General features: G+C 38.2%; 1 protein-coding gene across 3 annotated transcripts in view; it reads right to left on the bottom strand.

The window, feature by feature from the left end:
- Adgrg6 (adhesion G protein-coupled receptor G6) overlaps window positions 1–27,305 on the bottom strand; it is a 131,411-nt gene that overhangs the window by 20,051 nt on the left and 84,055 nt on the right. For all 3 annotated transcript variants that reach the window (XM_015995580.3, XM_015995581.3, XM_015995582.3), the window contains 12 exons: window positions 22,201–22,286; window positions 19,925–19,977; window positions 18,869–18,934; window positions 15,165–15,307; window positions 12,807–12,918; window positions 11,756–11,811; window positions 11,062–11,272; window positions 9,919–10,090; window positions 8,189–8,329; window positions 5,717–5,836; window positions 4,119–4,164; window positions 2,572–2,678 (listed from right to left, as the gene is read on the bottom strand). In XM_015995580.3, coding sequence (XP_015851066.1) covers window positions 2,572–2,678; window positions 4,119–4,164; window positions 5,717–5,836; window positions 8,189–8,329; window positions 9,919–10,090; window positions 11,062–11,272; window positions 11,756–11,811; window positions 12,807–12,918; window positions 15,165–15,307; window positions 18,869–18,934; window positions 19,925–19,977; window positions 22,201–22,286 — 1,313 coding nt within the window. The remainder of the gene's footprint in view (window positions 1–2,571; window positions 2,679–4,118; window positions 4,165–5,716; window positions 5,837–8,188; window positions 8,330–9,918; window positions 10,091–11,061; window positions 11,273–11,755; window positions 11,812–12,806; window positions 12,919–15,164; window positions 15,308–18,868; window positions 18,935–19,924; window positions 19,978–22,200; window positions 22,287–27,305) is intronic.

Genomic DNA, 27,305 nt, shown 5'->3' with positions numbered 1-27,305 from the left:
AAGGTAAGGCAGAGAGAGAATCTCGGCCCTTTTGGTAAAGGGAACTGGAGAGGTAGGAAATGACTGTAGCTGCTCCCTGTTCTCTGATCTTTCAGGTTCATACTTCAATATCTGACTTCTGATTTTTTATTGATAAAGATTAATTAAATTAACACTTCATGTGTGCAGTAGTTTCAAGGCATTGGCAAATTGTACATTGGCAGAAATCAGCAGAGTTGGGTGCTCTGAGCCAGGAAAAGCCTTCTCCTTCCTCAACAGCCCAGGAGTCCCTCAAAACACAGGAAGATATGTGCCCATGGCACATGGGATGAAACTCAGGTCAGTGCCAGCAGACTACAGAGAGGCGCCCATCTGGGACACTCACTGCAGGATCAGCTAGAGTAGAGAAATTAGGAGCTTTGAAGGATCACCAAGCACGACGAGCTCTTCAAAGCACTATTTCCATCTAGGTAAGACAAATGGCTGGTAACTCAATGAAGAATTTAAGAAAAAAATGAAGTCATTTTACAAACTGATAGCAATTCTCACATAATTCTCCTATCATGTGGTGCTTTCTGAGAATGATACAAGACAATTTTATCCTTCTAAGCCAGCCAACATGAAGATAGAAGTATGTAAAATCACAGGAGAGTCACTTTTATTACAGAGAAATGTAGGAAAGGGCATTAAACATTTTTCGCATTTACTGATTAAAAGATATGTTTGTATGTCATGGGAAGTTTCAGACTCTGAGACAATGTTATACAAGTGAACAAAGAATTTGTAAATCTAGAAGAAAAAAACTATGACTCAAGGGTTGATGATTTGGAAGAGCCAAAAGGATACAGACACATTGCCAGAAAGGATGAATATAAAGTGTTTCTTCCAGCAGTTTATAATCTTACAAAAGAGGCCAAAAAGGAAAGTGTAGTAATTCACTAATACGAAAATTTCCACACATGTAAACTTAACTTTTTACTCAGCAACAGAAAGCACAATGTGCATTTATAAACCCATAATAAAATTTAAATAACATGTAGTAAAACTGGCTATCAGAGTAATGTGCAGGTAGCATCTGGCTGCATATAAATTACCTTGGAGAAGTCAATTTCTTACTAGCATCTATTTATCAGGAGTAAAACTCACAACCATTTTTCAAACATACATGCACACTGCTGAAATACCTGGGTTAATTAAGCTAAATTATATCTCATATTAAATTAAGTAAAATAAGTACGTTAAGCCCATATCTGAATGACTAATAGGCAAGATAAGCATGTTCTGAAGAATACCTTTGGTCATTTTTAAAGAAAAGAAAAAATTAGAGGAAATATTAATTTCTGTTTAAAATGCAAAGGGAAAACACATTAGAGTTTAGTTGTTCATTTTAATCTCCTGGGGGGGAAACATATTTTGAGAGCACGACAAAGTTACTTTGTGTAATTTATCACCTTTGTCAATGACTGGTTCTTCTTGCCCAGAGTGTGTGTATCCCAGGTTGTCAGGAAATTTACAACTTGCAGAGTGGTAATTTTGTATGACAATGGTCATTTGCATAGGAAAAGTAGTTCATGGGCCAAACACTGTAGCCACAGTTGCTCATTGCTTCCTCCCAGACCTCACAGGAAGAAGGCCATAAGATTGAGGGGAGATGAATACAACCTCATGTTTGGGATTCCAACTGGAAAACCTGAATCACCCCAATTCCCATTACTCCCTTCTCCTATGAAAAAGCAGGTGTGGTTGATCCCTTCATAGAACCCTTGTCAAAACAATGGCTATGGTACATTCTAGATGTTCTGTGTGCTGGATGGGTTCTTCCACAACACAAGTGTACCAGATAAATGTTACTGACTCACTCGTGGATGAGTTCCAACACACCCTCAGAAGTAAAATGAGTCTTCCAAACTGAATGGGATAAAACAAAACACTGATTTGCTCTAAATTTTTATGCAAACTCTTGAGTATGGTGGCTAGGTAGATTTATTTTAAGGATAAGAGAAAGGAGAAATACAACAGGTTACATGAAATCCCCAAAGTGAGAGAAACCTCAAGAGATCATCTTTCATGCAGGACTGAAGTTACTCACTCTAATTACTAGCTGTCCTAACAGACTGTCCTCTTCAGGGGAGAAATCACTTGGTGCAAGACACAATATCAGCTGGTATTTGAGCATATTAAATAACACATAAGGAAGAAAACTCTTGATCAGACTAGGCACAGTTCTGTTTCATGATAGGAACACCCAATGCTTTCTTTTTCTTTCATTCTTTCCTTTTGTCTCACCTACTCTTTCTCCCTTAACTAAAGGGGTTCATGAGGACTTTTTTGTGTTGTTGTTCTGAAATTATTTCTCATCACTGTTAATGCAACAAGGAAAATAAGATAGAGTTATTTTGTATGATGCTGTCACTTGATGTAAATACATGACTTCTGCTAAGTGGATGCTTCTTTAAGACTCAAGGTCTTGGGTACAAATTGATTAGGAAACAATTTCTAAGACATATAATCTTTAAAAAGTTGGGTTCATACAAAAGAAGTGTGTCTTCTAAAATTATAATGTGTCAAAATGAGCCAAGAAACTTCCCTTACCATGAGGACTCCAAAGTGAGTAAAGTGGCTACACAGGCAGATGGTCTCACCAGCATCTGAATCCGAGTGGGCAACACATCCTGAGGTGTTCCATCCTCCAAAACTTTCTGCAGGAAGAAACAACAAGTAAAGAACAGCAGCAGCTCAGTATCCTCTGCAAGGGACACGTCCTTCTGCCTCAAAGAGCTATTCTGTAATATGGGCATCATTCTTGTAGCAACCAAGATGTAGAATGATTTAGGCTCCTGGAATCCTTGATCGATCTTTCAGAATCATCCAGACAGAGGTTTCAAACTGTGTAATACAGAATTGCCTCAGAGTTTCTGAAGATGCTCAAATTGAATTTTTTACAAAGTTTGAAATAAACTTCTATAAAAACTAAGACTCCTTCTCAAATGTTATGTGCTAATGAGCTCTCTGAAGACCAACACATTTTTCCTCTTGAGGATCAGGTTAACTTTTTGTGAAGACGTATGAGGAAAGGAGGTCAGCTTTCTTCGAACATTCTGTAATGTACACAGTGGTCATCATTATGAAGACGAGGGCAAATGTCTTGAACACACCTTACCTGACTTTTTTGGCATTGTATTTGTCCATTTATTTTAATATTTATAGGCACAAGATAATACTTTTGACCAAGTATACAAGTCAATCAGGATCTCAATAAGTATGCAACTAAAACATAAGAACTGACAAGAAGAGATTTAGGGACCACTGAACTGTATTTTTCATAGGCAAAGTAGCCAATATGTGGGTGGAGTTTTCTTGTCCCAACCATCTGCTCCCAAATAACCAATAAGGAGACTTAAGATTACTTATAAATGCTCGGTCAATAGCTCAGGCTTATTACTAACAAGCTCTTACATTTTAAGCTAACCCATATTACTTACTGACTCTTGCCACATGACAATACCTTTATTAGCATTGAACGAGAATGGCTTTAGTAGCAACATGGCATTGAGGAATTTAAAAGGAAAAGGACTCTTTAGGATGAACATCTGAGGCTTCCTTTTGTACATCCCCTTATTTATTTCTATACTCTCTATCTGGTGATTTCTTGATTCCTTACACGTTCCTCCCTGTTTTGATTGCTCAATGTCATTTTAGAGGTCATTTTTTCTTCAAGTAATCTGTGTTCTTTATAATTGCTCCTGCATTCACCTTCCCTTGGTAGGCTCTTTCACCCACCTCATAATTTTTATGCCTTGTGAATGTCAAATTATCTCATCAGATATATAAAGGAATGAGCTTGAGCCTATGTTTAACTGAAAGTGGCTGTAATAAAAATATATGCCACATTGCACAAATACCTAAAATGGAAGTGGTCGACTCATTCAAACTATGGGTCAAATACATTTTTTTTTGCAGTGACAAACATTATTTTAAAAGTGAGAATTGATTTCCAAAGCTATCTAAACCATAGTTTGAAGCTCAGTCGCCCTTAAGTTGTGGTGTGGGGTGAAATGGGGGTAGAGGCACTGGGAATGCTTGACCACGCTTGAAATTCTGTTAATCTATATTAAATCCCCCAGTATTTTACAACTTACTATTTTTGTTCAGATCCCAGAAGGCACAGATGGGACGATATACTTCCTGTATTAACATAAGAATAAACATGAAAAATTGCATTTTAAACTGTTTAAAAAATCACAACTGAAATGTGATGAGAGAATAAATATGTCAAGGGCTTCATAAAGTTACTGATCAGTACCAGACATGTCAGTACCACCTAAGAAGATCAGCAGCCTAGATGAACCTCCTCTCCTAAAGACTTCAAATGAAAATCAGCAAGGATGCCCGGGAAGAATTACATTCACTTTTTTTGCAGGTCATCACTCTCTATTCCATTGTAAAATGCTGGAACTACTATTATTCTTCATGTCTAGCAAAGATTTTTATAACTTAATGTTCATAACATCTTCAAAACTCTCTATACGCCTAAATTCAGGGCCTCAAGAGACAGTCGTATGCCCATAGCCAGATTACATTATTCACAAAAAGTAGACAAAATAGAACCAGCCCAAGTGAGCATCAATGGATAAATGGAGAAAATCTGTTATGTTCCCACAATGGAATATCAACCAGTCCTTTAAGAAAGGCATGCCAGGCATTTGCTACCACACAGATGGATCCTGGAGACTTTCTGCTGAATAAAATAAGTCACTTCTGAAGAACAGTTACTGTCTGGTTCTCTGAGGTGATTGTTAGAATCAAATTAGTACTACAAGAAGATATAATGAATGGAGGTTACAAGAGATTTCTGGAAGGTAAGAACAGAGAATTGATGTTTTAATTAATGGGGGCAGAGTTTCAATTGGAAAAGATGAACAACAGCAAAAAAAAAAAAAACTAGTGGAGATAGGTGGTATATCTGTTGACAAAAATGCAAGGAAGCTATATATCTAAAAATGGTAAGTCCTGCTAAGTGTATTTCACTATGGGCCATAAACCAAAGTCTTCCTTTATGGATGCTGAAGCAAACGAGGCTAAAGATGAACAAAGAGGTCTCTGAGGGTTCATCACAATGGTGAGTAGATTCTTCAGCGTTTCAATTCCAGTCCTCAGCCCTTACCAGCCTGCTCACTTCCTGCCTGACTATTGTGAGAACATGAACCGGAAGTTCTACAAAAGTGAGAAAACTTGCTTGTGAGCTTCAGGGGAGAGTATGAACACCCATCTCCTTGTAGCACATAACTGGATGGCAGAGAGCGTCCTGAGGTAAGAATGCTAACACGTGGCTTATCTTAAGCTTCTGCACATCTCTCAAAGAACAAGTCTACTCTCTGTTGCTCCTCAAGCTTTCTCAGCTGCAATTATCATTGACTTTAAAATCATAAAGAGGCAGTCACAACCCCTGATCAAAAATTGTGCCTGCATCCCTGTATCTGAAGATCCTCAAGTCCTGTCTTAAGAACAGTAGCCCTCTTGGTTACTTCCATTCTCTTCTGATTCTTGGGTACCAGGTAGGACCAACCCACCGGTGGCTGCTGCCAATCATTGTGCCTATATACTGCTCCTAGCCTGATCAGCACATCTCCCTTGTCGAGGGTGGAGGTTGCCCCTGATAAAATGTGTTGGTTACTCTTTATTTTGTACAGTTCTGAGACAGTGTGTACTCTTCAACCACTCTCTGGCATCTTCTTACCTGAGTTCTGGTATGTTTGATTTTGATTTGAACTGGATCTTTCAGATTTTGGATAGTAATGTTTCCAATGCTGCATGCCATCACATAACTCACTAGGATTTTTCTTTGAGATCCAACATCCTTTTAAAGAAAAGAACAAATCGCGTGCATTAGTCATAAGTACACACTTTTGGGCTCCAAAATAAGCAAACCGTCAGCAACTTTTACACTTAAGATCTTCAATTCTAGAACATCCTGTTTATAACTTCCAATCGCTGGCTTTCCTGAAGGGTCTATGCTATTTCCCTTATTATAATAAATATATTGAGGGGACAGCACGAACCAGTGTTATAAGGGAATGTTCATACCCCATTCTCCATCACTATGATTGATGTCAGCCAATTGACAACTGAAACAATTAGGACTCATAAATCATGCAAACTCATAAAAAGCTGTGAAACAATTAGATCATTTCCCGACTCTAGAAAACAGATGAAGTTATTTACATTTTAAAAATTAAGGAGCAATTCATCATTCACACCCATGCCAACAGCCTGACATGTTTACCAGCTTAAACCTAAATGTAATTCTATTGGATTGAAGTCCCACCCAGAACTTCTGCCTTCTATTCTTTTGGACTTGACAGCAGCTGCAGATTTCGCACAGAATTAGGTGGCCAGAAATGTTCCTGAGTCTGTGTGGCCAAAGACTTAGAGCGCTAGCTTGTCTTTCTAACAAGTTCTCTGGGTTTCTCTATCATCTGGGTTTCTTGTCAAACCATGAATTGCTCTATATCACAGTTTAGAAGTCAGTTGTATTAAAATTATTATAAAGTCTCTTAAGTTCCTATAATTTGAAAATATAGCATTTGATTAATTTTGTATGGTTGTTATTATCAATACAGTTGACTTGAATTGGAGAGAACCATCGCTTATTAAAAATTCCTCTACCTTCTCTAATGTATGGGGAGAAAGACCACAGTATCTTTACTGGTTTTTGTTTGCTTATTTTTTACTTTTCTGTAAGTTTACTTTTAAAAATAAAAAAATGTACTACCATAGTAGCTTACAACATATACATATATGAAAGGAATCTAAATGGAGTCACAAAATAATAGGGAAGACAAAACTCCAATTAGACATTTAACGCCACCAAGTAAAAATCTCCAGTTCTAGGAACTGAGTGAGTCATTAGTCAAAGGGACCCCTTGGACACTCCAAGCACCACAGGCTACTGTCAAGTCTATTGATTGCTCTCCAAAAGCTGATGGTCAGGCCCTATTGCTGAAGACAACACATATCTCATCACGCATGGAGAAGTCAAGCTGGTTCCTAACTCAAAGCTTGTATAAAAGTCTAACTTTCATTTGTATTATACATGAATATTTTACAAAGCCTGTTCCTAAAACATTTGTAGATAACATTTTTTAAGTTTTGAAGTTATAGTTCACCATATTCATCCCCTTTGTCATCTATCAATCAATCCATTTATCCATCCATCCATCCATCCATCCATCCATCCATCCATCCATCCATCCATCCATCCACTATCTCTCTCATTATAACTCTCTATCTTTTTATCTATCTTTTTTATCTCTCTCTCTCCTTTTCTTTCCCCTTTCTTCCAAGTGCTGGGATTATAGAAGTGTGGCAACAGGCCCAGCAATTTTCTTTTCTTATAACTGAGTGATTCATATGGTCATATGGTCATATGGTCAAATACTCACTCAAGATGAGTATTTCTAGCTTCATCCATTTACCTGCAAATTTCATTTAGTTTAATAGCTAGATAATATTCTATTTTATAATCAAGACACAAAATGCTCTCCTGCACAGGGCACACAGCTAGACAAACACTGCTATCTTGAATTTAACTGGTAACTCTTCATTTGAGGAAAGGGTCCAGCAAAATGCTCTAGACAGGGCTGTCCTCATAAAGGCAACCAAGGGTCATTCATGTTTTCTGGCAGTGGATCATCTTAGTATTTGAGCTGATGCCAATAAAAATGATAATATGTGCTCAGCACAATGCCACCGTACTCTGCGGATATGAGAATGCCAAAGGTCATTTGAAATACTAATGGGAAAAATGATTAAAGCCAAGAATGCTGCTCATTATGTAAAAGGTGCTTCCTGCTGAGTTAAAACAAATCCTTTCCTTTGGTGCACAAATGCTTAACTCTAGAGGTCTCAAGGGCTGGAGAACAAAAGGATTAACAAACAATAAATAGTAGCATCATAACTAATTCAGTTTCTCATTATATAATACAAGTCTTAGCCTGACTTTTATTTTTAAAACTCAAGTAAGTAAATACTGTTAGAAGGGATGTTATTTAAAATAGCATATTTTAACATTTACATTATTTTTTAATTTTGAAAATATAGTAGATTCATTTTTATGTAATTGCTGGTGTATTTCAAAAGAGTCTGAAAATTTTAGCCTTTGAACAAAGACACTTCATTAGAAATTGGGAAAAAGTTAATGAGTTCTCACCTGGAAAAGTCCTGTTTTGTTGAAGAAAGTAAACTGTGCTCTTCTGACTAATGCAGAATCTTCTTGACTTAAATTCTCAAGCAAGTTTGGAGGCAAAATCACAGATGCCAAAGGATCTGCCTGTCCATTCTCAAAGTCCATCTGCCATACACAAATATGTCAGTAGAAAAATCATCATGAGGGCCATAGGAAGACAGTCCTCAGGTGGAGTTAAATGCGATAACATCTGAAAGGACCATATTAGCCAGAACCAGGGCTGCCCTTGACCTTCACAGAAGTCTGGAATTCCTGGATAAGTCCCTTCACACAAGAATACCTTGATTTTTAGAGCACACTGACAATTCTAGAGACCAATTAACAGTTTCATCAAGGAGGGCAGGACTTAAAGGTGTCAGATTTTGATGTTTTCTACATACACCTCATGAGAAAGCAGTTACTATGGGTGTAGGCATACTTGTTGAACAGCAAAGGTCAGTCCCCTTTGCAAAGGGCAACAGCTGCTTTTGTTGTATTTTGATGTCATGGCCTTCATTTGAAATGAGACAAGCAGAGTAACATACTTTAAATGGAGGAATTACACAGTATGTATGCCTCAGCCTTGATTGACAACCCCCTCCCCACTCCCTGGCTAATTTATGGACTACAGACTGAAAAACAGCCAGTACTATGAACACCCTCAGATACATTTTTTTCTTGAAACTATAACTCAGGGCATAGAGATTTCCTATACATAACGTGAAGCTGGGACCAATGGAGCTCACACTGTTTAAATATGAAGACCCCTAATGCCCCCCACCCAATCCCCTAAAGAGAACAAATGTCTTGGTTGTATCTCATGACTAGACCTTTTCTGTTTTCAATGTGATCTACTTGGAGAGCTGAAAAAGAAACAAGCTCTGTTCCACAGGTACTTTCCCAGGCCAGGGATGGTGCTGTATTCATTGTGTTTTCTCTGCTTGCTAACAGTGCCAGGAACATAGCAGAAACTTGAAATGACTGGATAAACTGTGACTTTAACATAGTCAAGAGGATTAGGAGACCCCCAGATGATGCGTCCAGCCTCATCTGCTGCCCGCCACTGCCCAGCCTCTACATGGTGGCTCTGTACCACACAAACCTCAGATCAGCAGTATCAGCCATATCTGAGCATGTGATTAAGCTGGGCATGTCAGGGCCCTATATAGAACCTGTCATCTTAGGGGCTCTGAGGGCAAGGCCCAGAATTGTTCTTGACATGTCTTCCCTGGGACATTGAACTCTATTTTTAGAAGCAGTGGCATGGAGACAGCTTCTCCCTTGTCTCTTCCCACGTGAAGTTCTTTTTTTTTTTTTTTTTTTTGATTTTCGAGACAGGGTTTCTCTGTGTAGCTTTGCGCCTTTCCTGGAGCTCACTTGGTAGCCCAGCCACGTGAAGTTCTTTAGGAAGACTTTTCTCTCTTTCAACTGGTTCCCAAACCATACTTCCAGTATGGTGGTCTCTACCCATATGCTAGCATCTATCTTTGTCTCCCCTCCTTTAGAGGGTACCATTCATCATACTGGCTATGAATCATACGCCCTCTACACATCTACTTTTCCTATGGATGTGGATGTCATTGTAGCCAATGTTCAGATCTGTCTACCATCTCCTGGGTCAAGACTTCCTTGAGGTTATCTAATTTTAAAAAATCAATAAGTTTGTTCTCTGTGTCAATAATTAGTTTAAAGGAAAACAAACACGGGTTTGTTACCTGGAAATAGGATTCATTATTGCTTGGAAGGCCAATGCTAAAATTTGAAGGTGCATCTGTCCCTGGCATCAGGGATGATACTCCGAGAGCCAAATTCTGTGTCGCAATATTCACGCGTGGTGTGCTATTCAGGTCTATTTTGAAGGCTAGCTCATCAATTGTTTTTAGAGCTCTAAAGGAACGAAAACGACATCACTGTTAAATTTACACTGTGTATTAGGCACTTGCCACATGACAAAATACTAATAAAAAATATGATCTTTCAGTCCTCCAATCTTAGAACACACAGCCAGGAAACCATCCTGAACCCCAGTGCTATCAGCTAAAACACAAAAATCATAGTAATTAGTTGATGCATCTTCAAGAACTATACCTACTTAAGCAAAAATCAGCAACTAAGTTATCAGAAACTTTGTTTTCCAGTAAACTGTTTGAGAAGCCAGAAGATACTACTCTAAAGGTGTTTGCAGTTAATGTGATAGAGATAAAATAACCTAGAGAGTATGTTTAACAAATACATTTTGTCAAAGAAATATTATTTAAAGAAAGTAAATAGAAGAAATTAAAGACCGTACTATCAAGTAGAATAATAAAATATAAAGCAATGTAGTCCTACCTACCCTAGGCATTTTGTTTTGTTTTGTTTTTCAAGACCGAGTTTCTTTGTGTAGCCCTGGCTGTCCTGGGACTTGCTTTGTAGACCAGCCTGGCTCGATCTCAGAGATCTGGCTGTCTCTGCCTCCCAAGTGCTGGGATTAAAAGCTTGTGCCTCCAAGCCCAGCTGGGCATTTTCATCTTAGTTCATATAGCTATAACAATGTATAGAACTTTGTATAGATTTACAAGTGGTCAAGTTATAATAGCCCTGGATAACCAATGTTTTAGAATAAAAAATATATTATGACATACTGGGGCATGCTTTAGTGGGGGGTTATTTATATATACTGCCAGATGAAAACTATAATCGCTTTGTAAACTATACTTTTGAAATAGTTAGAGAGCTTTAAAGTTTACTTTGTAAATGACCTTGGGGAATAGCCCTGCATCTTCTGGAGTTGTGAACCCTAGAGTTTGGGCACACAGCATTCAGAGAGGGAGTGGTACTCTCACCATGGACACACTTTAACACTCAATTATACTTACTCTGAAGACGACTCCCGTAAATCACTATCAGAACTGCTTAAGATATTAGAGAATATATTCATTAGAGTGGAGCCAAGTGCTATATCAATGTTCTCTTCTTTGTTCACGATCTTTTTGACCTGTTCTACGATGTTGCTAATATTGGCTGAGGTTAGGTTCTGCCCATCGCCAGTTAAATTTAATATCGCATTGGCCATTTCACTTGACTGTCCTAAAGAGAGGGAAAGAGACAGATGTTGTGAGTAGTTTATTATACAACTGCAAGAAGTGGGATTCCCATGCAGACCCCACACCCATCATTATAAGGTAATGTTTCTTTACACACAGTGACAGATTTCTTAAGTCTAATACAAATGATTCAGAGGGACCAGTGTTTCCTAAAGTACTCAAGTACATGTTTCCTACTTAAAAATAATTCAGAAATATGAAAAACATTGATAGAAATAGCAATTTGCGCATTACTTTTAAACCCTCCGTGTAATTTTCTTACCATTTTTATTTCCCTAGGTTATGAATATGACAGAAATTCAAAATGCAGAAAAGTATATTTTCTACCTAAATTATATGAAAGGTTCATTTGCCCAAGTTTTAATATAATACACAGTGGATCATCACACCTAAAGAGAATAAAAACCTTGATGATGAGGAGGTTGTTTTACTTTGTCTTTGGGAATGGAAGACACATGGTACTCACTTGAGCAGTTGGAGGCATCAATGGGGCTCCAGTAGGGCGATGTGCCATTAGAAAGGCTGCAATAATTACCAGACAACAAAAAGACAAGTAAATATATGGCACCGATGAAATTATAGTTGACAAAAGCAATTCAAATGTTTCAGGATTTGCCTTGCTATCCAGCTAGATTCCCTTTTAAAAGAATACTAAAAATGATAATAAAAATCCTCATTGGAAAACCCGTCGGTAGCTTGCACTCTTGAAGGGAAGCACCAGCTGCCTCCCGCATCCTGACCTCATTTACACTGTCAAGTGGCTGCTTTAAGAACTTTACTGGAAAACTCAGAATTTCAATTCCACATAACTCTGGAAAGCAGATTTCAACCCACATTTACGAAAGAGGAAATGCATTTTAGAGAAGCCAAGGAATTTTCCCAAGAACGGGAGCCAGGAAGAGGTAGGGCCCCATTTTAAACTGGAGTCCATAAATCTCCCAACGCTTGTCTTTCCTCCTCACCAAGGGTCAAACAGCTCTTGATGCGGAGTACTCACGCCTCGGCACTTTCTGTTCCTGAATTCCTTCCCAAAGAACTAACTGGGCCCCAGGCAGAGGGTGGAGAACTAGATATACAGGGAGCTTTGGCGGACCCTGGCAACTGTCTCATCAAAGGTTTATTAGGCAAGCAGGGAAATCCTGTGTCTTGGCAGTGTTTGTCAACAGGCTGCCCAACCTGGATTTGGCATTTATTCCCCTTTCGCCAATTCTCTCTTCCCCAAATGGGTAAGAAGTTATGGGGGTTAGGTGCATGTTCTGAGATCAAGTAGACCACAAGCTCCTTTGCACTGGAGCCACACTTTGGTTTCCAACTTCCTCAATCTTTTCTTGGAGAGAGCTCGATTAACTCACTGCTCAGAGGAAAACAGCCTTGTGGGTAATATTCTTTCCTCATCTATTTCCACCCATGAGTGTGTGATTCCTGCCCGGCTTCTCAAATCAGCACAATGAATGAGTACTGCTGTGACCTATGTAGTAAGCTTGGATAGGTAGCTTGCAAGTCAAAGAAAGAATTACCATGTCCGCATCATAAAATAGCCAGGCTTGTTTGGACATGGTTGTTTGTAGACAGAAGGGGAGGAGGCTGGCCAGGTAAAGCCCTCTGGATCCTCTAAGGCACTACATATACCTAGGAGAAAAGAAGAGTCAACATGAGACAGACCAGCACTTAATTTTATGAAGTTAAAGGTGTAGGATGAAAATTAATGACAACCCTAGGAAATCAATAACTATTACATATATAATATATATGAGACATATATATCATATATAATATATATATTACCAAAATATCAGTGTTTTATATTTAGAATTTTTAAAAATTAGGAAAAATAAATATATATTTCAGATCAAAATTATTATATCTTACAATAAAAGGACATAATGTAATATATATTATCACTCATGTAAACCATTACAATATCAGGAAATGAGTGTCATTTGGAGAATAAACGTGATAGGATTTTTGAATTGAGAAAACACCTGAAAATTTCAAAATCTCCGTAAAACAGGGGGTGGGAGGGCAAACCATGGGTGAATAGCTACATTCCTGAGTTGCAAGCACATTTTATGGAAGGTTTTCTAGCTCTTCTCGTGCTGGACGCTCTTTACAGGCTGACCGGAAAAGAAAAACCGGGGACGCTCCCCGAGGCCAGCCCTGTCTTTCCTTCCGTCTTTGTTCTCAACCTGTTCCACTTGTGTGAAAACACTTTGGCTAACTGACTATAGTGGCAGAAATGATTCCGATTTTACCTTTTGAAAACGCCTGAGTCACAGCAAGCTAGCAACAACTACAATAAAACCTTCTTAAGTACTGAGAAAGCAGCGAGCTACTGGTCTTTCTGAGAACCAGTGTTGTAGGCCCCCACTGAAAACTCAAATGACTTTTCCAACCTGCCCTTTGAATTTGAGAGGTTTTAAGCTTTCGTTTTCAAATACCACAAACCTTTCTTCACAGAGTCACTTCTAGAGAAACAACATAAAACAATATCAAATAAGTAGTGTAAATTAAATCTCCATGTATGCACAGAAGGCTGTCCTAAGATTTTCCAGCCTTTGAGGGCAGATAGGGTTGGTGCCTTGGGGTTGTGTGGTCAGATCTTGCCTGCCATTGGTCACACTGCTTCTTTGAAGAGACTCTGGTGTATTAAATGGGAGCTCTTGCTCCTCTCTAGAAGCCCTGCCTGTGAGGAAGCAAATACTTTGCAAAGCCCCAGATACTGTTTAATAGGAGTTGTCGCTACTGTGGCTGCCGTTTATACTTATCTGCCTCTCTGAGGCTCTCATTAACTCTGAATGTTGACACAGTAGATAGAGATGAGCAGATGTTCACAGAAGTGGGGATTCATCACACTTGCGTCTGGTCTTGGCCCACATTCCCACCTCAGCTTCCTTAGTGTGCTTGAGGCAAAGCAGCAAAATCCCCTAGTGACACTCTAACTTTATTCACAGAATGACATCAGAACAATTACTTTCATTGTGCATAGTTTCACACATTTGCTTGTAAAAATATCCCCATGAAGATTCATCCAGTCATTGATTCATTCAACAAGTACTCAAGTGCTGGGGGCTAAGCATTTAAAGAGAATAAGATGCCACCTCATGCTAAAGATCAGACTACTCAGAGAAAACATGCATAAGAATGCAGAGAAGTCCAGTGAAAGACTATAGTCTTCCAAGGTATGTGAAGTTCAAGGTAGCTAAACACGAAGCAGAGCTCAACAATAGTGATGTGTATTATGTATGACAATGTCAGGCAAGGCCTTAAGGAAGAGGTGGCTTTGTGGCAATCATTAAAGACATGTAGGTGATGGTGAGTAGGCAGTTACAGCAGAGGGTGTACACGCTATCTAGCTATGAAAGAGCATCGGAGCTTGGGAAAGGCTGCACCACATGCATCATGGGAGTCTGGGACATGGAAAGTGTGTTGCTGGGAACTGATTCTCCCTTCAAGATCCGTGGCTTATTCCTGTAAAGCCAGTGGCATCATTAATGGGCAAAGAACACAACGAAAAGAGATGTTTTTCTCATAAGGAACTTCTCTTCATGAGTTATTTCATGAGAGTTCTCGTAAAGGCATCTATGCATTTTTAAATTCTGTAAGTGGAAGCCAATGATGCTCAAGGTTATTCCAGTATTTCGCTGATTTTAGGATGAGAAAGGATAAATGCAAGCTGCCTGCCTCCTTCACGCCCTTAGATTCAGAGGTGTTGAGCTGATTTTTATGCCATGTTACACATTTTTTTAACAATCTGTAATATAGCAAATTCCATCCCTAAAAATGTACTTTACGCAGACAAACAGCAAAAGAAGACTACTTGGGCTGTTGCTTGCTTAACCCTGAATACATAAATCCCATGTACTGAACTCACGTACCCAGCTGCTTCACATCGACTTTGCACAGCCTCATGCCAAGCTCTAGCGATGCGTTGTTTCCTAGGATCCTCTCTTTAATCATTGTTCCTTCCAGGTTGTCATTATTGGTGGCATTGTAGACGAGAAGAGCCCACAGAACCAACCTAGGAAAAGATGACAGAGAGAACTATTGTTCCCGAGGTTTCCTTTGGACTGGTTGGTTTTGGTTGGGAGAAATAGAACGTGGACGCCATGACACACGGAGACTGAAAAGATTAACCGAAGCATCCTGGCCTTTCTCTGTGGTACAAATGACAATGTTGACATTGTTTCACCTGGACTGGATTTTTATGAGATAGTTCTTTAGAATTTTACCATAGCACCCCGTGTTCTTTCCCCAGAAATATTTAAATAATATCAACAGTTCATATGTTATATAATAATATCTATAACATCCATTCAAAAGGGGACATAGTATAGTTAATTCTGTTTTGTTTCTTTTTTGGCAAAACTTAAAATTTCAAAGGGAACAGTTGGTTTGCAGGTTGGACTCTGGAAACTGTTGTGTGTTACTATTTACAAATATGGTGCATGCCCCACAGATGGAGCTTTTACAAGTACTTTGTATGGTGAAAATTTGTGAAATAAATACTCAAAATAGACCCAGTTTGGCTAGTAAAACAGTTTTAGAATGTGTGACCCTGAAAATATCTTCATGAGGAAGAACAAATTTATATATATATATATATATATATATATATATATATATATATATATCTCAAAATGTACAGCTGATCCATAATTGTAGCTTTCCTCAATAGTAAAATCTAAAGGTAACTCAGTATCGAGGCCGAAGTACATAATGCCATTTTGTCAGGGAAAGGAGATTTTTTTGCTCCTTCTATGAGAGTGCTGCATTTGTATTTTCTCCTCATTCTGAAGAGACGTTACAATATTATTCTGATTGGTTGTTATTCCTGTGCCAAAGCAAAGAGGAGGCAGGCAACCTCAAAGTATGGAGGACAGAACAGTCTATCGATGACATTGAGTTGGTAAGAGTAGAGGTAAATACACAGCTAGCACATTTGTGGTGCTAAAATCAAGCAATAAGTTAAGTATTTGCTACTTAAGGTTAGGTGACGTAGCTGGATTTTTACCCTCTTAGTAAGCGTGTCAATCTCCAGGACAAAGTGTGCTCTTCTCCTAATGGACTCTGAAAACCATTTTACTTCTAAAATGATATGCTGCCTAATGCTCCTACATAAGCCATATTTGAGGATGAGGCAAGTATAGATCTGAACATATGGTGGATGGTGAACCCTTGATCATTTTCTGAATGGCATATGGCAGGGTTTCCTCTGACCAAATGGCTGTTGGAAGAAAAATGCTGCCACTCTGGTTTCTGAGAATCCACAGCCGTGTCCAGGGCAACATCAGCACTACGTATTGTGGTTGTACTCAATACACAGACTCAACCATTCGAGAAGAAGCCTACATTTTCACAAGCCTTATCAGTGTCATTTCTCTTTCCCATCTGAAAACAGAAACTGTGGTTCTACAACCATCAAGGTCTATCTCTTGTTGCCATTGGCTACGCATCATCAGTTTAAGCCAACCCCTCTGTGGTTTCAGGTTCCCTGTCTGTCTAGACATTGGAATACAACATTATCTGATGCTTAAGCTGCAAGATTGAATCGAAAAGAAGAGTTTGGGGGAAAGGAATGGATGTGAAATAAGTAGATTGTGGTATGAAGGTAGCAGAGAGGCTCTGAAGCCTTGTCAGTGGACATAAAAGCAGACAGAATAGGTTTTTTCAAAGAGAGGGAAGCTATAAAAAAAGAAAGACAATGCTGAGAATTTATTTCAAAGGAAAACAAAGTAAGTGGATTTTCCCACAGGCAAGATTGGATCATTCTTCCTATACTTTTCTGTGACACTATTCACTAGTTTGACAGACCAGGAAATTGAGATTTTATTTATTTAAATGTCTTTCAAACAAGAGCTTGTGAGATGCTGGCATATACTAACTGTGGCTGATTTTAGTGTTATCAGTGATAGAATAACTTCTGTAAGTAAGCTGGAATTGGCACGCTCAATTCCTAAGGAAGGGTACTACTGCTTACATTCAAAATTAGGTTTGTCCCAAATGCTAGACAAAGCACCCACAGAGGATCCTAGCTGCTGCTGGATCCATTGTTGGAGGCTCAACACGATGTAGTAGTAGGTGTGGGAAAGAACCATTTTCCTAGGAAGAGGAGAAAAGTCTTGTCATTTACTATCCTGGAATATGTTACTCTGTTTTCAGATCATAAAGGAAAGTGAATGCTGTCAAGATAAAAACTTCTCCTAATCACATTATTGAATTTATATAGAAATGACAAGCTGATAGGTTAAAAACATTTTTTTTCTAATATTCTAATATTAACCAAAAAGGGAAAATAATAATAAAGTTCTCTGGTCAACTCTCAAATACAGTTTTACTTGTATCTTTCATAGTAGCAAAACATCATAGTCTACATGGCTGTTTATAGTTTTTCTTTTAGTCTTTAATTATATTTTGGAGTGTGTCTGTGTGTGTGTTTGTGTGTGTCTGTATGTGTGTGTTGTGTGCTCCACAGAGCACCTGTGCAAGTCAGAGGACAACCTGTGGGATTCAGTTTTCTCCTTCACCGTGTAGGTAGGTTCTGGGGATCAAACTTGGGTCATCAGGTTTGGCAATAAGTATCTTTACCCAGTGAACCATTTCATCACCCAATGACTACATTTTCATAACATCAAGTCAGTAAATCAAAACCTAGCAAGGTTTCTAAGAACTTAGCCTTTTAAATGATTTGTTACAATTCTATGGAAATACAATATACAATCCTAAAACAAGTTTTTTTTTTTGTTTTCGTTTTTGTTTTTGTTTTTCGAGATAGGGTTTCTCTGCGTAGTTTTGCGCCTTTCCTGGAGCTCACTTGGTAGCCCAGGCTGGCCTCGAACTCACAGCAATCCACCTGGCTCTGCCTCCCGAGTGCTGGGATTAAAGGCGTGTGCCACCACCGCCCAGCAACAAGTATTTTTTTTACACTCAAAGATTTAATGGTTTTTCATTTTGCAGCCATTTGAAATGCTGATCCTTATATGCCAACTAGTTATGCATGCTGGGCATAGCCATTAATCACCTATGTGTTAAGTCATGATCCTGATATAAATTTAAAGATGGAGATCTCAAAAAATAGATACGATTGTATATACTAAAAATATTAGGTTCATAATGTCTATATCTTTATATGCTATTACATGTAATTATGACCTTACTCACAATAGGGCTATTTGGGGGTCAGTTCTGGGGCTAGAACCCAGGACCTAACACAGCCTAGGTAGGTGCTATCAATACACTATTGAGTTTTGCCTCTTGCCCTAAAACTGTTTCCATTTATGGTCTTTTTGGAATTTTGAATAGGGGGTGATGGATTTTGAAAACATAGAAATGATCACCCTGCTCACTCATCCCTCCTATTGCTCTGCTTCTTAAGGACTTTTCACAGACTGACTTTTCAACCCCACTGGTTGCTTTTTTTCTTCAGATATAAGAAAAATGTGTGCATTCATGTTGAAGAAATAATTTGAATGTATTAGACAATTCAAAGGTTTTTCTCTGGCCACTGTTTCACTTTTTTCCAGACAGCCAAAGTAATGAGTAAGAGAAAAAATACCACACTTTCCAGGCCTCCCCCTGTTACCTTTTGTCATCATCCATGGTGTCTCTCTTGACTTTAATCCTGTCCTCTCCTGTGCTTTGATGCAAACTGTAAAAACAAACACATGTATTCATTATCAATCCATCTATTGTGTCTATTCATAGGCAGATACATGTATCCGTTATCAATCCCATCCACTGTGTCCAGTCATAGACAGGCACATGTATCCATTATCAATCCCATCCACTGTGTCCAGTCATAGACAGACACATGTATCCATTATGAATCCCATCCACTGTGTCCAGTCATAGACAGGCACATGTATCCAGTATGAATCCCATTCACTGTGTCCAGTCATAGACAGGCACATGTATCCAGTATGAATCCCATTCACTGTGTCCAGTCATAATCAGACACATGTATCCATTATCATTTCCATCTATTGTGTCCAGTCCTCAACATCAAAACTGGGGAAGGTGAAAGAAGGGGGGCAGAATGGATGCTCTAAGACAATTTTCCCAAATATGTGTTCTGAGGTTCCTGGTCTGCAGAGCTGGACAACTGGGTTTTGCGCTCTCATGAAGATCCACAGTACATTTTAGTAGACCACGGACACTAAGACACTCTGAGAAGGAACCTGATTCTGTTTGTTGAGTGAGCTACCTCCCGGACGTACTGAGCAACTTGACCTCTTTCTTGGACCATTACATCTATGAGGCTTAAGCATGAGATTACAGGAGCAGGATCTCAGGTGCCCCTATGGGCATTATTTAGTGAAAATTTTAAGTAAAAAAAAAAACACAAGGAAAGCTTATTTTGAAAAAGAAAAAGGTTTTAATCAGATTGTTGATGTCTTATTTTGCAGAGAATGTGCTCTCTAAAATGTGGTGACATCTCCAAAGCATACTCAGTGTGATCTATTAAGGAAAGCCAAACAATTTCTGTCTATGATTACCTGCTTTTACTTTTGATACATTAGAACACATAGTGTATGGATTCAGTTAGACATATAGAACCATGCATGTGGGTGCTCAGATCCAGCCAGGGAAGGAGTGGTAAAGGAAACATTTCTATTGCTCAGATAATCCATGCACTTACCTTATGTTAACCACATAAACCGTGTAGTTCCAATTCTGGAAGGTTGAATTGAGCTGGAAGACACAATGGAAAAGGATGAGTTTCAGTAATGCTTAAAAACAATCTTTTCTGAGTCAATGTTGTCTGCCCTCCAAAACATGAGCTGTCATTGGTTAAAAAATAAAAAAAAAAGGACCTTGGGAAAATGCTGCTGAACCACAGGAGTGAAAGATAAAGGAGGGGTTGCTAGACCAGAGAGCCAAGGATGTAATGAATGCCACTTCTTTTCATCTGCACATTAATCATTGAAGCAGACACTACATTCCCACCCCAACTCCACCCTCTTATTTATGAAGAAATGGAAGATTGGAGAGAGGAAACAGCTTTTTCAGGATCATCTGCTAATCAGCAGCAGATCTCACACTGGAATTCAAGGCAGTGTGGTGGGAAACACTGCCACTTTCTTTCTAGGTAATAGTCTACCAATCCTTCAATAAACACCTTCTTTAGTTTGCATTTAATAAGTGCTGAAACGCAATCAAACATGTTTCGTAGTAATTGCCATCTCATAAGAACATCAGTGACAGGAAAAAGTATGAGTAGAAAAATACATCTTTGATAAAGCTCAATGGTATTGGGACTATGCCAATTTCCTGTGGTTAGTAGTGGTATGGGTCTCAATAAGAACAACAAATTTCCATGGTGCAACCACATGAAATCCTGTTACCTTTAAGTCATTTCCCAAAGTTTATTTATGTCATATTTCATACACATCTTTAGTCTTGTTGTAAACATTACTAAAATGCAATGTAAATTTTAGAAAATATTGGCAAAATAATGATAATTATTTTCTGTGTACTTAGATTGTGTATTCTTTATCTAAGTTTGGTATTTGGGGCCAAAAGCATTTTAGACTTTTGATTTTTTTTTCTGGATTTGGAATATTTGCATAGACTTCACTGGTTTATCATCACTGATTCAAAATACTTGAGAGGTCTGTCAGATTTTGAGTTTTCAGGTTAAACAACTTCCGTAATGGGCACTAGGAACATCATTCATACATGCTGTTTTCAAGCATCTTCGTTGGGAGTTTGCATCACAAATGAAAGGTAGCTAATAAAGCTTAGCCTCAGATGACAATGGTGTTGGGATAGAAACTATGCAAGACAAGATGTAAATGTAAAATTGCATACTGTCTAATTCACGCTCCCCAGTTAGTGCTCATTTCATGATTAGTAATACTAGCCATGACTTGAGAATGAGAATAAATAATTTAATATTTAGAAATCATTCTTCTTGTAAAAACAAATAAAAGAATACTGTGGAAAGAAAATGGGATGCAAGAAGGCATCCTTTCTCCACAGCCTGCACTCTATCTGGTAACTAAGCACATAATTCCTGTTTCAATCCAAGGAGACTATTAGGCTCAGTTTTATATCCTGTGTCCAAACACATCTCTCTTCCTGTAAATAAACACAGACCTTGTTTCTGTTTAGTCATACACTTTTTTAAGTTTTCAATTTACTTTTAATTATGTGTTTGTATATGTGTCTATGTAGGGAGGGTATGCACACATGAGTGCAGTGCCCACAGAGAACAGAAGAGGGCATTAGATCCCTTAGAGCTGGAGTTCCAGGCAGTTGTGAGCCACCATATGTGAATGCTGGGAATTGAAATTGGATGGTCTGGAAGAGCAATATGCATTGTAGACAAATTTCTAAACAGTCTTATTAAATAAGAAACACAGAGCCAAATACAGAGGTGCAGGCCATAGAGATCAGAGTAATAGTCGCCAACTAACCTTAGCTTACCACCACTCTACCATAGCTTCCCAAGAGAGCCTCTTCCTGTCTAACCTATGCCTTTATTGCCTTCCTGTTCTGCCTTCTTATTGGCTCTAAGCCCAGCCACATCACTTCCTTGTCACTGCCTGTCTATACAGACCTCCAGGTCTCTATGGTTGGTACTGGGATTAGAGGTGTGTGTCACCACACTTGGCTGTGTCCTTGAACACACAGAGACTCTGCCTGCTATGTGATCAGATTAAGGGTGTGTGCTACCACCGCCTGACTTCTGTTTATGGCTGACTGTGACCTCTGATCTCCAGGCAAACTTTATTAACATACAAATAAAATATCACCACACTTAACCATTAAGCCATTTCTCTAGCCCCTTATTCATGCATTTATAATGAGTGTTATTTGTCCAGTAATAAGATCTATAGTTTCATTCATTATCTTTACTATCTATAAAGAAGATAGTTTTAAAGCAAGAGGCAATAGAATAAGTTTACTTACCCATTCTGCTACCTTGCTCTGTACTTTTACTTCAGGGTGATTAAGGTCATTGTGAATCACAACAGATATTCTATACAGTATTCCGTCTGCACATTGGAAATAGGATTAATATTTAATTATATTTTACACTCAGGACAAACAATGCAAATTCATAACCACATCATTTCATATATGTTTAAAGACACATAGGCACAGGAAGTTTGGGCCAATTTTGATGGTATAATTACTCTTGCAACTGTTTAAAAGGAGCTGTTGATTAGTTTACTCATAAATATTTCATTGTTTCTAAGTTATCACTTGGCTATGACCTTTGCAACACTTGCAAGCTATTTTTTTTTAATTCTATGGATTTCTGGTACCAAAAGTCGATAAAGTGATATTTTTTGCATGTGAAGTTTAATTTTTGTTAATAAGAAATTATGCTTTTTTGTTTGTAGTTAAAAATGGTAGTTTGGGAATGAGAAGCACTAAGTGGAAACCTTGGCCAGATTGACACTGGAAATGAATAGACATCCATGTGTCCTCTCTCCAGCGATCCTCTCCTCCCTCCCTGCTCTGCTTCTCCCCAGTGAAGTATGCACTTGTAGTTGAGGTATTGGGTGGGACTTGACCAAATTCTTTTTTCATCTAAATTTTCAAGTATAGCCCCTTTACCAAAAGAAAGGGGAAAGCTAATATTTACAGGTAGAATGTCAACTGGCTTAATGGGCTTTATAAAGAAAAACATATTCTGAAAAGATGGTTCTACTGTTTTTCTCAGTGGTTATCTAAAGTAGTTGAGTCTTTTTTTGTCCTCATGAAAACTGAACTCATCCGAAAAGTTTTGTTAGAACACAGGAGCTAACTGTGTGCTACAAGACACACTTGACTCAAACTAGCAAATGTAAATAAAAATACTCTTTGAAAATCGAAGTCAAAGAGAAGGGGAAAATTGATATCTATTATTGTTAGCCATATTTATCCATGCTTTATTTGAGCCTTAATTAAAAAGCATAAATATCTAGAAATGTATAATTAAATAATGCTGATGAGTACATTCAATGAAAATTTGGGGGAGGCAGTATTAAACTATATATAAAAGTATGTCTCTGGAAAGTCTCAGCTATACCAAAACTGCAAATCTCAGTCCTGTAAGTCTCCTGTGAAATAATAGAAATTTCTACCCTATAATATAGTTAAACAAGTATGCAAAAATAAGTTCAAAGGTCAGTGAGCTTAGTTTATAGAGATAAGGCTATTTCAATGTCTAAAATTCCTATTGTTTTAATGATCTTGAATTTTCTATTTCTTCAAAACATGTTCTGAAGGGTAACTGTTTAGACACATGTAAAGAAGATGATAATAACCTGGATTAAAAAACATTTTACACTGTATGTCTCCTCCCATGAAATCATGGACCTACTGAGTGGCTTAGAGGAAACTTAGAGTGGAGTGTCTGAGTGTCCCAATATCCAAGGGACAGTCTAGAAACTGTCACAGATGTTTGTAGTGTTTCCAAAAGCTACCACTAGATGGAGCGCTAAGTAGAAGTTTTTGTTTTGTTTTTTTACTTAGCTTGAAAATACTACAAAACAGTAAAAATGTCAATATCTTAACCACTGACATTTCTGAAATTTTTTGGAAGCACCCAAATACTTAACCTGGTTTCTTTCAGTTTTAAATGTTTCCTGCCCCACTTTTTTCTGCAGTTCATTATTTTCATAAAATGGGACATTCAACATCAGATAACCTTAGTACTTTTTCGCATTGCTTATGACAAGATTAGTAGCTCAAATAAACTAGTGTCTCGTGTTACAGACTACTTTGTATTATGAAGAATTTGCAAGTATTCTCTGCTCAGAAACTTCAGAATTACAAATTTAGCTAAAAACTTAGTGGGGCCAGCTTGGTACTTATTTAAAACTTTTTAAATTATGTTTTCAATGAGTAATTATATGAAACTAAGGAAAGGAACCAAAGGAATAAAAAAACATGAAGTGTCTACTGGTAGGCTGGTGACAGGGATTTTTTTTATTGAGAAATTAATTTACTTAAACATTGTTATTGGGGAAATGCCATTAAGAAACCAAATAGGCTCCCCCATGTTATCAGAGTAGCAAGTCATCTCCTACAGACAGAAATGATCTTCTAGTAGCAAAGCCATCCATCAATCTTCATGCATCCCCATGGCTTCAAAAGAGTTATGCATTGCTCTCACAATATCATATAGACCAGAAGACCTTCTAATAGGAGGAGGAGGGGGAGAGGAGGGGGGAGAGGAGAAGGAAAAGGAGGAAGAGGGAGAAGAGGAGGAGGAGGGAGAGGAGGAGGAGAAGGGAGAGGAGGATGAGGAAAGAAGGAGGAGGAGTAAGAGGAGAAGGAGAAGGAGAAGGAGAAAAGAAGAAGAAGAAGAAGAAGAAGAAGAAGAAGAAGAAGAAGAAGAAGAAGAAGAAGAAGAAGAAGAAGAAGAAGATTCCATACTGTAGTTCTCTCTTCAGTTAACCATCTAAGTTTCTTGAGGAATACAGAAATTATCTCCAAAGTTATGAGATATAGGGTTGAGATGATGGAATTTAATGAAAATGTATTTATTTGAAAAGACAAAATAAAATCCAACTCACATGTTGTTTTAGATTTCACATTATTCCTCCAAACTGACAATGAGGCAATTATATCAATTGCATTTATACTATGAATGGCAATCTGCAGACCTTTACACACCCAGTTTCTTTAAGACATCTGACATATGAATCTACAAAGCTTGCTGGACCCACACAAAGGTCCTGCAAGCAAATTTGCTATTTGACTAGCTAAGCACATGTGAGAAATTGGAAGGAACACTGCAATTTGCACTTGGGAACTGGATTTTCAGAACAAATGATGAGGACCAAAGGAGCTATTTCCTTCACTGGGTTGCTAATGTCTATACCACAGAAGTTCACTGTTTTAGTAGGGTTGGTGTTGATTCGAGGACAGACAATATCGTTAAAAAAGGAAATAATCATTATACCAGGAGCACTTCGGGAAAGGTCAAGGAGATTGGGCAAAGTTTCATTACTTGTGGGAATACCTAGACTATCTATGACATCCTGAAATGCTTGTGAAAAGTCGCCTAAAAGATGACTCTATTGGTATATAATATGAGGTATGGGGTGCAAATTCTGTTTATAATGGTGAGAAGAGACTTTCAATGACAATTAGAACCAATCCAGTTACTATAGTGAGGGAGAATATCTGACCGTTAAGCGAGCTAGCTCTCTCTTCCTACACTGGCAGATTATTATTGATGAACTCAGGAAAATTCTGACAGCCCAGAGTTAAGAGGACTGGATAAGGTAGATAATGGACCTGATAGTTGTCCAAGTCTTTCTGACAATGGAAAAAAATAGGATTTTCTAATATATCAGATAGCCTGAGAATGTTTCCTCTGCCAGTTTCTCAAAGAATAACAAATGGTTGATAGTATGTGAATGGCATTAGAGAGCCTGGGACAGGACATACATGTGATTTATTGACAAAGAAAAATGATCTCTTCTCAATTATTTTAAATTTAGACAAAGGGAAAGCTTTATTTGAATATTTTTGTTTGTAATACTTTGTTACTTAATCTTTAGAAAAGATACTGAAAGGCTCAGGCTGGAAGCCCTCAGAAATCCAGTAGGATATAAGAGGTAGTTGTGGAACACTGTGGTATTGTACTTGTTTCTAGTTTTCACTTCTGTAGCTATGGTTTCATTATATAATAATGAAATCCCATGTAAGTACAGATAAAAAGTGTGTCAGGCATTGTATGAAAAGCACATAGTTGACATATATGATAAAAAAATTGCTAAGATGATGGAAAATAGCTGGAGCACAAAATTTTGGGATGATTTTCACCCCACAGTGACCTAATATTTTAATGGTTAAAATTACATGTTAATCACAAGTCATCTGAATGAGATTCTTTTTTTATTAGTGTGGTCAAGATAAACCATTTTAACTGACTGTAATATTTGCCTGCTTTGTTGAAACTCCAGTGAAGGTTATGACGCAGAGACGGATGGCCTGAACAAGGGTCTCTTCAAGTGTGTTAGAAACTGCATGATTAAATGAATACAGCTCCAATCCACCAAGTTCAGGGCTCTGAAGCATCATGTCAGTGTTCTTGGGCAGCAGAGGATGTGCCAGCTCTGAAGGGAGAGTGCCACAGAGGCTCTTTGTACACTCATACAAAGAGGAAAACACTCAGAATTATAATATTCCCATCTGATGGCAGGAGTCCATGTGGAATATGCACTGGAAACTTACGCTGCTGCTGCTTGCTTGGGGTGGGGGGCGGTGATGGAATCATAAATATCTGTGGTGTAACTAGCAGAGAAACCATAAACACTTCCTTGAATCGATGTCTTTATAACCCTAATGAAATTTATATCTACGCTTCATGTAAAATATTCCATACTTCCAATGTAAATGTCCCTACAGAGGAAGTTGATGTAACCTCTGAAGCTATAAGGAAAAAAAAATCAGTGAACTATGTGGGTTTATTTTTCCCTGGGGTTTTGGGCCCCTGGTGATATATTACAGATGTTTTGACCTTACAAGTTACAGGATCAGATTTTATAAAAATCCTTTCCTCTAGTATCTCATATTTGAGACCATTACTGCGTTGAAGGCAATGGGGCACTCATTTGATTGGAATGTGTCTTTATTACAAGAAATTGAAACCACTAACTCCAAATTGCAAATGGTTATGTATGTGATCCATGTGTATGGCGGAAATTAAATAAAGAACTGAGCCATCTGGCTTTCACTCTACTGATTTCTTACAAGACATAACTGTCACAGTTGAACATTATGATGAGTACCAATAGAAAAACATAAATGGAGAAAAAGGGGCAGGGAATGCTGGAATTCCTGGAAATTTTCTTGTTCAAAAATTGGGGCTCCAAGTGGAGCTCAGAGTTAGGGTACTTTTCTACTGTGTGGAACCCTGGATTCAAGGCCCAGTAAAGCAAAGCTACCCCCAAACTGATTGGAAACTTGACTGATAACACATCCTAATCAGTGTTCTTCAAGAAGTGATAAAAAGGTGTAAGTTGTTACCATGGCCACAGATCTAAATCTCGTAAGTGTGTAAGCACAAA

This window comes from Peromyscus maniculatus, chromosome 16 (genome assembly GCF_049852395.1).
Source record: "Peromyscus maniculatus bairdii isolate BWxNUB_F1_BW_parent chromosome 16, HU_Pman_BW_mat_3.1, whole genome shotgun sequence".
Taxonomy (NCBI): Eukaryota; Metazoa; Chordata; class Mammalia; order Rodentia; family Cricetidae; genus Peromyscus; species Peromyscus maniculatus.
The sequence above is the reverse complement of the archived record's forward strand: the minus strand, read 5'-3'. Positions and strand labels throughout refer to the sequence as shown.